The 12,942-nt window shown below is 31.5% G+C and overlaps 3 protein-coding genes across 5 annotated transcripts; 2 read left to right on the top strand and 1 right to left on the bottom strand.

The window, feature by feature from the left end:
* Positions 1 to 225: 225 nt before the first annotated feature.
* Positions 226 to 4,169, top strand: inc (BTB/POZ domain-containing protein inc). 3 transcript variants are annotated; one of them, XM_074141142.1, is made up of 6 exons: positions 226 to 385; positions 661 to 876; positions 966 to 1,074; positions 1,525 to 1,712; positions 1,878 to 2,000; positions 3,615 to 4,169. In XM_074141142.1, the coding sequence occupies exons 1-6, from the start codon at positions 383 to 385 to the stop codon at positions 3,642 to 3,644; spliced, it is 669 nt and encodes a 222-aa protein (XP_073997243.1). In that variant the 5' UTR covers positions 226 to 382; the 3' UTR covers positions 3,645 to 4,169. The 3 variants fall into 3 exon arrangements, with proteins under 3 accessions (XP_073997243.1, XP_073997242.1, XP_073997244.1); XM_074141141.1 differs by having other exon boundaries at positions 280 to 587; XM_074141143.1 differs by having other exon boundaries at positions 280 to 485.
* A 3,143-nt stretch (positions 4,170 to 7,312) lies between these two features.
* On the top strand, positions 7,313 to 9,307 carry LOC141460802 (U4/U6.U5 small nuclear ribonucleoprotein 27 kDa protein-like). Its single transcript, XM_074141149.1, has 4 exons — positions 7,313 to 7,464; positions 7,621 to 7,762; positions 7,859 to 7,944; positions 8,969 to 9,307. Exons 2-4 carry the CDS (start codon positions 7,638 to 7,640, stop codon positions 9,163 to 9,165), a joined length of 408 nt encoding a protein of 135 aa, XP_073997250.1. The 5' UTR covers positions 7,313 to 7,464; positions 7,621 to 7,637; the 3' UTR covers positions 9,166 to 9,307.
* Positions 9,243 to 12,922, bottom strand: mRpL28 (mitochondrial ribosomal protein L28). The gene is made up of 5 exons (XM_074141132.1): positions 12,275 to 12,922; positions 10,725 to 10,894; positions 10,351 to 10,609; positions 10,129 to 10,272; positions 9,243 to 10,005 (listed from the first exon to the last, which is right to left on the bottom strand). Exons 1-5 carry the CDS (start codon positions 12,302 to 12,304, stop codon positions 9,775 to 9,777), a joined length of 834 nt encoding a protein of 277 aa, XP_073997233.1. The 5' UTR covers positions 12,305 to 12,922; the 3' UTR covers positions 9,243 to 9,774.
* Positions 12,923 to 12,942: the final 20 nt, after the last annotated feature.

Below are 12,942 nucleotides of genomic sequence, written 5' to 3' on the forward strand. Positions count from 1 at the left end.
AATCATTGCTCGTTACAATAAAAATTTATTTTAATTATAGTTTCAAAATTCTTGTAAAACCTGCGCTTTTATAACTTTTTATTATGATAGATTTTTTTTAACACTCATTCTAGAAACAAAAACGTTCTATATTATTTTAAACACTCTTGACTATATTTGATTCAGTTTTTCCGTTAAACTAGCAATCAATGTTTGAAAATTTACTATTGAATTAAAAATTATTATAAAAGTTAACAACAAAAATGTCATTTTCTAGATGGCCATGTTAACAATTGATGTTATTGGTTTGGTTTAATGTGGCATCATTGCCTATTGTTACCGAATTAAGTGGCTGAAGTATAAAATTATACAAAATAGTTTTTGTATACCTTTTTATTTTGATATGGTATTGATTATTTTCAAGTCTTTTTAACATATATTCTTTTCGATGTTTAATGTGCAAGTTTACAAGTAGCTGGACAATTTATCTTCTACTCAATTTATGAGTTTGTATTAATTTGTATATTTGTACTCGTCCGCTAACGGATTCTGTAACTCCCATCTCACATTCAATGGTCCCTTTAGTTTCAAACACTCATGTATCCACGGTTGTAGTTTACTTCAATAATATGATAATAATGAAAATGTTGTGATTCCTTGTAAAAATTGATCTGTTTTCAGACGGTTGCCAAACCGAACATGGCTGATAGTGGAGATGGTGAATCAGTTGTGAAGTCTACTGGCACGTCTAATATTACTCTGAGTGGAAGTAAACAATGGGTGAAACTAAATGTTGGTGGTACATGCTTCCTAACAACAAAAACAACACTATCAAGAGACCCAAACTCATTTTTATATAGGTTATGCAAGGAGGATTCTGATCTCATTTCTGATACGGTAACTTTCCAGTTTTTTATTTTAGTTATTACTTACTGCTATTAATCAGCAATGGTATTTTTTTTATTATAATACTTGATCTTTCTTAGGATGAAAATGGTGCTTATTTAATTGACAGAGATCCTACTTACTTCAGTCCTATACTCAACTACTTAAGGCATGGAAAACTTATTATAAATAAAGACTTAGAAGAAGAAGGTAAGTTATTATCTTCTTGTGCACGCACAATTTTACAATCATTTAAATACCTATCAGGACCAATTCCGCTTCAGGTAATAAATATTTCCAATCTACAATATATCTGAAGTTCTATCAGTACATTGATTTCCATTTGGATTTATAAGTAGTCTCGAAATTAATCATTTTAATATTGTAGATATTGTATTCAAACAATTTTCATTTATAACTAATGAATGCAGGGAAAGAATTATTAGCTCAGTAGTAGGTCCACCACGCGGAGATCGCTCCCTGAAGTCCAGGAGCCAGCCTTTATTACGCTCTCTCTAAGACCCACTTATTGTTTAATCACTCCTAATGGTTGGTGTAGTTTATAAGCCGGCAGTAGACTTTAAAAGACTTCGGGCTCTAATATTCACTTAAACTTGTAAAACAAAACTAATAACTTAATTATTTCATTGTGTGTACCAGGAGTTTTGGAAGAAGCTGAATTTTATAACATAACAGAATTGATAGGTCTTGTAAAGGACAGAATAATTCAGAGGGATACCCGACCTCTCAAAGATAATAAGAAACATATATACAGAGTGTTGCAATGTCATGAGGACGAACTTACTCAAATGGTGTCCACCATGTCCGATGGCTGGAAATTCGAACAGGTGATTTGAATAGATTAAAAAAGGAAAAATTTGTATATTTAGTCAGTTATAAAATTGAGTTATTTACAAATTAGACCCTTAAATGTAAGTGCACCTACCCCTTAATTAATTTTTGCCCTTTAATTGATTCCGTTGTTAATGCAACGCTAATGCTCTATTTTACAGTTAATTAACATAGGATCTCAGTATAATTATGGAAACGATGATCATGCGGAGTTCCTATTCGTTGTTTCTCGAGAGTATGGTCCCAGTAGTGGTAAAGAGACTGAATCTACAGACAGAGCTAAAGTAAGTATTTATTATTGTCTATTTTAACTTTTTTTTTTGTCTTCTCAGTCCAGATACACTTTTTCTCACTATTTTTAATTATTTCAAAACAAGTTTTGAAACATTGTAATCACCCCTAGTTTCTAATGTCTTAATTGAATAAGTGCTGATAGCGGAGTGTTTATTAGGTAATGGTTGCCTGGATAATCAGTACGATCGTATCTTCTCTGGAAGGAACCCTCCTTTCTCGCCAGAATTGGTTAATTTCTATAAGAAAAATATTTGTTGACGAACTTAGAATTTTATGTTGTTTAAATTTGTAGTTAACCCACATAATTAGTGCAATCCCAGAAACAGAATGTCCGCTTAGTTGATAATTCTCATGAACTATAAAATAATTATTATATTAAAGAGTATAAAATCTGATTAAACCTTGCACATATATTTGAAATAAAAAATAATTATCACTTGTATTATTAACTGAATAATTCTGCTTCTGCCTTACTTCGTCTTTTTAATAAATACCTCTAATGTAACGGAAACTAAAATTTCTTCCCAGAGTTCAAAGTGTTAGAACATATTCCACAAATGATTGATCAAGTTTTTTCAGTTGATAGATGTTGAGATTAGATTAGGATATGGGACTGCCACGGTTACCCAAACTCATTTTTGTGACAATGTGTCGGTCATTTGACTTTGAGGTAATTTTGTTCCCCATTTTTACAAAGTTCAGTCGTTTTGGGTAATATCTGTCTGGTCGCCAAGTGCGATATTCAAACTAACGTTTGCAACGCAATCATATACGAAAAACTGATCATTTTATTAGCTCCTCTTCACTGAGATTGAAAATTTTTATCCTACCAACAGGATATCCTATAAAGATTTTTTCTGAACTAATCATGTTCTGTAAAAAAAAAAAAAAAAAAACTCCAACTTAATGTGGACATTCAGCCTGGTCCTCCCACATGACAAGGTGTGCACTTGCTTTGATCAGCAGAGCGATGTAAGGTTCCAGCTAAAGCTCTATAGGGAGAAGATTTTTCTAATCGCTGCTAGGATGTCGCCAATGAAACAGAAATAGAGAAATCCGCCAATGCAGTCTGCCTAGCGACAGCCAAAAAGGCCCCCCAAAGCTTAAGACGTCCTGGATTTCTAAGTTGTTTGTAGCCATTTGGATTCTTTGTTAACCCTGAACCAAAAAAGATAGCAATTTTTTTTTTTTTTTAACTAAATTGAGTTTTTAAGTAAGTGCCTTAATATTAGTGGCTATTATGTAGCAAAATAGACAGGTACAGGCTTTCATGTAAAAATAAAATGGTTAAGAAAAGAATTCTTGTTTTGTTTTTATTTCAAAACGGTACTTTCAAAAAAAGACTCTCATTTTGATAGTATTAATCACAAAAGATTCCATGATTTATATAAGTATAACGACATTACTTATGTACATGTTTTTTTTTTTTTAATATCATTTCATTCTTTTTGAATAATTTTGTTGACTATGTATTATATTTATTTTATTAACAATATCGAATAACTTTTTTAAATAAAAATTTAATTTTATTCCAAATTCAACAGGAAGATACTAGTTATTGTTTTAATAATAATCATACTTTATGATTGCTTATATTTCCATAGGTGTTACAGCAGATGGGTTCAAGAATGTAAAAAAGAAGAATGCACTGCTTTAATACTTTAAATAAAACAAAAAATATTGTTGATGATACTCAGCGTTGGGACTATAAGTGTGGTTTGACTTATCCAATGCCAAATTTTCCGAATAGCATGAGAGTGGTTAGAAACTGAGTTTTCTATTTTAAAAAACTAAACAATACAATTATGAATGGAATATTAGTCAGGATCTCTCAACCCCACGCACTACGTTGATACTTACATTCATAAAAATAAAATAAATTTTAATAATACTTTCCACCTTCAAATTTAATTCACACTTTTTACAGTAAAAAAATAGATCCTGCATTCCTTTCACCTGACCTGAAGAAAGAAAAAGGTGTTCTTTTTTTGCTGTGATGTTTATTTCTTATTGCTTTACATATTTTCCATTCAATGTAAAGTCTTTCCTCATTAATTTTTAACAAATTAGGAGTATAAATTACACATAAAACAAATTTCTTGTAAGAACTTTTTTGTTTATGTATTTTTCCTATTTTTTAATATAAATGATTATTTCAATTTGTCTTTAAATTTTATCTATGTTTTCTCTCTCCAGGTATTTACTATTTTATTCGCTATGTTTTCATTTAAACTTGAGTAATACAAGTAGATTCGAGTTAGAGAAAGTGTTTATTGCTATCTTAAGTGATCTCCAATAGTAGTCACCTAAGTTAGTGAAAATAGTTAAAAAATACCCTGAAACCAGAAATACGAGAATACTATTTTAATGTTAATGGTAAAATAAAAGGAAACTTCTGCTGTGATAAAAAAGTTATCCTAGATCTGTTGCTCTAAAGTAAAAAATTCTGCTGTTAAAAAATATGATGGCACACTTCGGAAGAACAAAATTTGCCAAAACTAAAACATCAAAACATTTACTATGGTACAAAAAAAGTGTTAAAGCATAATTCATAAGGGTAGAGAAGTGTTTTCACTCCTTAAAATATCTCAATAATCGTCTAAAACAGGGCTTCTTAAACTTTTGTCATTCACGGCCCCATTTATGATTGCGAGTTTCTTGACGACCCCATACAAATATAAAAGAAAAATAAATTAATATTTTTTGATGATTTATTTATTAGGTAACAATATACATATACATATGAAAATATATAGTTTTAGAATTCTTTTTGAAACATACAAAAATCTAAAATTAAAAATTGCTCAAAAAATTATAAAATTGTATTTATTATAGTTTCAAAACTAAAAGTGGATTCTGACCGTCTTAATTCGCTCGAATATATTCAAGTAATTGCGTGGTAAGTATTAAATTAAAATATAAGTAAAAAATTTAATGAGATGGATGTGCCTGTTTTTTATTGCATAACAAATCAAATCTTGGTGGAATGTTTGAAACTGCTGGACGTAAGACCTCTTCAACATTTTTTAGCGCTGAACGATATTGGGATTTAATATGTGTTAAAGCTGAGAAAGAAGTAACTTCACATAAATATGTGGTGTTGAATGGCAGAAGTACATTTAACGCCATATCAGCGATTGTGGGAAATTCAGTTCTAGTTCCGATCCAGAATTCAGTCAAGGGCTTTTTTTGAAATTGTAGTTTTAAGTTTGAGTCACTCGAAAGCTCAGCAAATTCCTCTTGAGCTTTAAGTGGCAGGTGAAAAAAAACTAAAATCTTGTTACGGCGGAACACTGACAATTGACCACACTAGAAGAGCGTCAACACTCCACTAATTCACATTACAGTCAGTGTTATTGAATCATTGTTTAGCTGCAGGTTACACGTGTGTACGCGCGCGCATTCCTCCCTTTGATTGTGTGTGATATTTAGAGGTGGCGGTCAGAGTGGGAAGTCAGCGGCGCGCGGTTTATTCAACATGTATGATACCGACAAACGCACTAACAATGTATAGCCACAGTATAATAATAGCGATCATCGATCGTTTACTGCTGTCGGTGGAGATAGCTCAAAACCTTCAACAAATGCGCGTGTCTAGACGCTGCAAGTCCACTGTATTCCGCCAACTCTAGTGATGTTATAAAATGGTATATATAAATATTTGACATTAAAATCTCTCGCGACCGCAGAATTTTGCTACGCGACCCCATTTGGGGTCGCGACCCATAGTTTAAGAAGCCCTGGTCTAAAACAGATGAGCGTACTAGCGCAGAAAAATAGATTTCGGATGTAATCACAGAGCCGTCAACATTCAACTAAAAAAAAAATCAGCTCTTGTATTTTCACCCTCAACACAGCATTACTTTAATCTTAGATTTCCTCAGGAGATAAAAATGGTTGCCTAGTTTAAGTTGAAATTAATTATTTTCATCGTAACTTTTGATTAAATGAGAATCAATCAGGATTCGTAGAAGAAGATTTTATGTTAGATGTAGAATGTTTTGGTAGTTTCTGTAAACTGTCGGATGCTCGCATTGCGAAGGATATACCTAATTCACCCCATAATTTTATAATGCTGGTGCAGCCGCAGTCAGAAGTGCTGAATATCGGAAATTTTTTAGAAACAGGCCTCAGATGCTCACATAAATTAGAGTAATTCTCCTCTGCATCATTTATTTTATAAGCGACGATTGTGAAGTTGCCTTCCTTAGTGGCCGCGAAATTCAATACTCAATCTGGACGTGTGTTTAAATAAATAAACTTAAGCTGATACAACCTGCAATTTGGAAGTAAAAGACGTAAGTTTCAATAAGATTTCGGTTACGGTACGAATGGGCGCTTACAATTTTGTAACTGTGATAATGTATGTAAAGGAAGGAAAGTTTGAGTAATGTGAAATAACCGAAAAACGAAACATAGGAGATGCTTATGTTGTCTGCTAGTACCTGAGGAATAGAATTTTATTCAGATCACTAAAGCTGTGATGTGAATTGCGGACAACTTATGTTACTTTGATCTGAAAGCAATGTTAAGTTATTCGAAATATTTAGTGATGCACATACGCATTTGTATTATAGATAGGGAAGAATTAAAAAGCCGGATCCACTTAGACTTAAAAAATCCTTCGTGGCTCTATTAGGAATCAATGTTAGTCTATACATTGTACACTATATCACAATAAAATAGTGATTGAATGATGAGTTGTCGGCAAATTCGCTAAACCTAAGAAGTTGCATAACTCAGCTACCTTAATTGCAAGCCTTATTCATTTTGTTTTGAAAGTTTATGTTGTTTTGGATTTGCCATACTTAGAGACGAAAGGCAAGCAATGAGCTGAAGACTCATCGTTGACACTTGCTTCAGATTAGGGGATGTAAAGCTATGTAACGTTCACATAGCAAAGATTGCGCCAGGTTAGCAGATTAGCCCCCACGAATATAGTAAGACCAAACCTTCTTCAAAAAATTAAGTTAGTGCGAGTGAAGAATGGCGACATTTGCTGTCTGGTCTTAGAACTGCATAAGTAAGCGGCTGTAACGCCAGAAATTAGAGTTTAAATTAAAACGAAAGAAGTATTAAGTAAGCGCACAGTTGTTGACGGAAAATCACCTGAAAAATTGACACTTTGATTCTGGCGTCCTTAAATTTTAACACTTTTTTACTGTGTATAAAGTGTTGGTTTTCTATTAATGATACTATCATATATGGTTTCATTTTGTTCCGTTTTAATGTTGATCAATTCGTATGGCATTGAGGGCTCATAGCAGAAAAATAAATTCTAAATTTAACATATTTTATATAAAATTTATTTGTATCAATTTTCAACCATTGAAAATATGTATTAAAATAGCCGTCTTTTTCTTCTTTTATAACAACCTAGGATAAGTTTATAAGCAAAGCATGCAGTAGAAATCGTATGGAACCTAAACGAAAAAATTCTTGAACTTTACTAAAGTAAGCTAAATCCTAAACTTATTGGCAATTTATTTTTAAAGCTATTGGCAAAACTGTTATTCTCCTGGTACCAAAACAATTCGAGGAGGTTCTGTAATCTGTGTAACTGTTTATTGTTTCAAGTTGCCTTCAACTGTAATCTACTATATTTTTTAGTTATAAAAACAATTACAATGGGTCGTTCTATGTCTCCCAAAAGGAGAAGAAGCAAATCTCGCGAAAGGGAACGTGATAGAGATAGAAGAAGAAGAAGATCAAGATCTAGGGAAAGAAGAGATGACAGAAGGGACGGCAGAAGGTTAATCTTTCAAATAAGTTTTTTTTTTAAAGTAAACAACATTTCGAAACTAAAGTTTTTATGATATACTGATGAAAACTATCTGCATTTTCACAGAGATAGGCATAGGAGGTCCTGGTCACGTTCTAGATCCCCTGATGATAAGAAGCATCGAGAACCTGCCCAAAGGAAACAAATAAGTGGTAAGTAGTAGGTAATTATTTCAACTAGAATTTGACTTAACTTGAGAAAACTGCAACGTGCATCCAGTTTTTTGCAGTTCAGAATGTAATTTATTTTAATTCTGGGATTGTACTGGGCTTAAGTCATCTACATTGGATTAAATTTTACGCCCCAGTTCTTAAGTTTTTTTGCTTTTCAGTGATTCCAAATCTTATATATACTTCTACTCTACACGACGTTCTAAATTTGTTTGTCAGTTCATTAAGATTTAAAAATTTGTGCCTTTTAAAATTTTAATTTTTAAGATCTGAGCAAATGTAGTGAGACAAATGTGGAAGTCATTGTCTCTACCAAAGTGAAGAATGAAATCAGAAATCAACGAGAAACAAAAGCATGTACGCTTTGTCCTATAAAATTAACGATATCATTGAGAAACATTAATATCGCTTGTCACGGATTTTTGTTAATTTGTTTGGGTGTGAACGGTAGTACTGTAAAGGCTAGAGCAATCCAGCTAGTCGGAGCTTCTAGAAAAAAAAAAAAAAGAGTTGGGGCACTAAAAAAGTGCATTAAAACCTTTCTCATTTCTTCTCACAATACCATAAAATTTCTTAATATCTCAGGAATATTTTGAAGTTTCAGTTCTTTTACGGTAATATTAACGAAAAATTGGAGCTTTTCAATCACAAGGAATGTTTCCTTAGAAGACAAGGCCTAAGTAACTTCCGCAAATAGCTCAGCTTTTTAATTGTTCTTCCATGAAGCCTATAATCTTAAGTTTGTGAACCCTCCAGTCGAGTGAATTCTTGTTCAATTCTAAATGGCCTAACGAGCAGTATTAAATAGAAGATATACTTGCTCAAGAAAAACTATCCTTTCACTCTATAATCCTTCAATGTTTATTTAGTGAATTTCGACAAGAGTCTGAAACAACATGTTTGGAAATAGATAAGATGCGTTGTGCCTACCGAATCATTTTTTTTAAAAGTTGTCAATATGTGTTATGTTTAAAATAATGAGAACTCTTTTATTTTTCTCTTTCAGAGGCTGATTTAGAAGGAAAAACACCTGATGAACAAGAAATGATGAAATTGATGGGTTTTTGCGGTTTTGATACAACAAAGGGTAGAAAAGTTTCAAACAATGATGCAGGCGCTGTTCATGTTATTCTTAAACGGAAATACAGACAGTATATGAATCGCAAAGGAGGTTTCAATAGACCACTTGATTTTGTTGCGTAAAGTGTTTTTCCTCAGAGGTCATGTGATATGGTAATTCCAAATCTTATCGATGTAAATAAAAAAAATGGTACCAAAAGGCGAATTTGATTAATTTATTATAACAAATATTTCATTTTTATAGGAAATAAATTATTTAAATAATTTTTTTTTCTTCTCCCTGTTAAACGAACCACCGTCAACTTATGTGCGTTTTTACTATAAGGAAGTTGCAGCTTGCCTTTAGTGCAACGATTATACGAAGCCCCTATTTCCGAAGTGAACTTTGTCCAAATTGGAAGTAAATAAAAACTGTAATTATTATTTGTTTAAATATGTTTTTCTAAATGTAATAAATTTAAAATTAAATTCATTATAAAGTTCCATTTTTTTAAAGAGATACGATAACATTTCTCAGGGATATTTTGCAGTTTGGTGAAATAGTAGTGTAACATGTTAGTAATCGGGAAAATCTACTAGTTACCAGGTTTGCCGTTAGTAAGGAAATAAAGTAGAACACATTTTTTAATTTCAAACTCTATGATGTTATTCAAATAAGTTTAGAAGAAATAAAATCTAGATCATTTAACAAAGAAACAAATTAAAACATAATTATACATTCTTTTGATTATATTATTTAGTTTTCGAAAATGGATTGAGCCTCTGCATCCAAGATTTTGATTCATCTTCCACCTTTTTTGTTTCTTCTTGCTGGTCTTTCTGAACCATCAACTCCTCAAGTAATTTAGCTCTAAATTGATACTTCAACGGAACTGGTTTATTTCTTATTTCATTTATTTCTTCGGCTTTCCTCAAAGCTTCAATAAATGACAAACCATACCATTCAATATCTTCCGCAGTGTACTGTTTACAAAAAAGTAATAAGTGAGACTCCTAGAGTCAGTTTATATTAAACTATTTAAAATAAGCTTCATTCTATGATACTGACGACTCAAAACGTCATTCAAACACATTGCATGAACTTACCTCACTCAGAAAATGTTTGTATTTTGAGAAAATTTCTTCCCTTTTTATTGGATCATCTGGGTATAATTCTTTGTAATATAAGGCATGCAAAATTTTCTTTTTTAATTTCAAGGCTAACTGAGATTGGAGATCACATGCTTTATTCTAAAAAGAAAGATATCAAATTTACAATGCGAAATTCAAAAGATTATAGGCGATATATGTAAATAATCTCTAATGTACCTGTAGTAGATAATTATCAAAACCATTATGTTGCAAAATGAGATCAATCGTACGTTCAGTTACAGTAACTTCCATTCTTTTGTCTAATACTTCTGAATAGACGGCAGACTTTTTTAGAACAGGCACCCAAAAATGGGGAACTCTCTGTTTGAGACGGTTTCTCTTCTGAAATCCTTTTACCACCCCTTCTCCGCCCCATATACCCAAATTACTTTCTGGAGGAAATTTAAGAGGAATAGGGCAATCTTGAACTCGTTTACTGTGCACAAATGAATATTAATATAAAAAATCGTTTATTTTTAATGAAATTATTTTAAACATTAACTCCTACATTATTGATTAACAAAATTTACAGACACAAAAAAAACACTTACACTTCTCCAGTTAGATCATTTCTAATCCATTTATTTGGCGGTGGCCTATAATGAACCGGAAGGGGTTTGGAGAGTTTCCATTCTCTGAAAAATTTTTTGTATGATTCGGGCAAATGTGCACCCTCTTCTTGAAGGATATCAAATTTTGGAAATTTGTATAATTTCAATGCCTAAAAACAAGTAACAAATATGTAGTCAGTAAAGTGCTCAGAAAAAATAAGCACAATTTGCTTATAGATTCCATTAAACATAGTTTGATGAAAATGTAACACCGCTGGGTACCAATTTTCTGAATGTACCATTTACTTTCTTAAAAATAGACCCCAACTATTTTTCACAACACACTAGTTTTACTCTACTTTTTTTTTTATTAACTTTCCCAAGAAAATTTGATTAAAGAGATTCATGGGAAATGTGGGTCGCTATTCATTCCCTCCACTTACTGTGTTAATATTATAAAAGGTGGTTAAATGTCTTGATTAAATTCTGAATTCGAAGAAATTTCAAACTCATAGAAGTACCACATTACTAACTAAATGGATTTTTCACATTTCAGAGATTTTTATTTTTGAAAATTTCTTCTAAATTTTTTCTTTTAAACTTCGAATTCATATCAGAAGTGTTATAATTTTTCTGCAAAAATCGTTTTGTGCATTTAGCAGGGAGTTAAAATGTTTCTTTAAGTCAACAACTCGAGAATTATATTGTAGTAACTGAAAGTTTTTGAGTGTTCATACCATTTATTTTTTTTTTTTATTTTTTTTCTGAGTTAAAACGGGTCAACATTTGAGGTCATTGGAACCTGAGAATACAGTACTCTAAACCATTTAAATTCTACTGTTGGTGAAGTTTAAAATAAGAACGTTTCGTCCATAAGCCAGAATTTTCCTGCGTTCATTAGGCCCACAACTATCTCAGTAGATAATTCTAAGAATATTGTGTGAGTGTTAGCGATCACAAACTTCACCTAAACAGGTTTTATACTAGCAAATTTTAAAGTTCCTTCATTCTCTCAGGAAGGTGACTGTATTGATAAAAAAAGGTAAGGTAACGATTCAAATGGTTGGTCCTCATTTATAGGTGCAGTAGCACAAAATAAACCAGAGTGAATGCTCAGCGATTTATGCTCTCTCTTAATGAAGCCAGATACCCAAAAGTTGTTTTCAGAATTAAGTCAGAACTCAAAAAGTACAAACGATAGTACTCAGAACTGAGTTTACATTATGAAAGAAATTTAACTGGATACTTAACTTTTTAAGTATTTTGCGAGAATCATGAACTATAAAACAATAAGTTTGTTAGAATATTAAAGTTGATCCCTATAGTTGAAAGACATAGTAGCTACCTTATACAAGATTTAAATTTCAAAATTGTGAATATATTTAGTTCCATCTATAGCTATAACTTGCTTTAATTCGAAACATCTATTTTAATTATTATTATTTGAATTTATAACAATAATTAGAGAAATTAAAATTGTACCTAAACCAGCTCACTGCGAACAAGGCGTTACAATTCTTTTAATAAATTAAAATTTAAGATTTACTTACTTCAGCTGCACGGACGGCTCCTGATGCCATTTTGCTTATTAAGTATTTTTTTCACTTTTCATGCTCTCTACAGTTACTTTGAGATTAGAATAAGAACCGTTTTGCTGCTATAATTTGATAACCTTAATATTCTCATCAACAAACCGAAAAATTCTTCGACTCACTCGACGTCGAAAGCTATTAACTTTTCTGTGTATTAAAATTTCACTAAGAACCGTGTTTGTTTTCTTTTTAATATAACTTCTTCTTCTTTTTTAACTAATACTTTCTTGCAGTTGGAGCATTTCTTAAAGCATTGTTCTTAATTCTCTTTTTTTAATACAAATCAGAATCTATATGAATTCTGAACTGTAATTTGTTTGTTGGTACGTCTCATAATTTTTGACCGTATAATCCTATTTCGGAAATTAGTGAGCTTTTATAAAATTACTACTTTTTGATAAGTTTGAAAAAGTAGTTAATTTGTGTTCAGCTCAGAAGTTTATTACAAAAACAAATCTTAGGGGATCAAACTTCCATTAAATCAATTCTAATGTTAATTGAAAATAATTAACCTAGAGAAAAATGCATCCATAAACAGTAACTTAGAGTATAGAAATAAACTAGACGTCTACTCGGTTAGCGGCGATGGTTGATGCGTTGTCAGCAATGGCGAGTTTAAATAAAAA

This window comes from Rhodnius prolixus, unplaced genomic scaffold (genome assembly GCF_049639745.1).
Source record: "Rhodnius prolixus isolate KJV_2025 unplaced genomic scaffold, Rpr scaffold_6, whole genome shotgun sequence".
NCBI lineage: Eukaryota > Metazoa > Arthropoda > Insecta > Hemiptera > Reduviidae > Rhodnius > Rhodnius prolixus.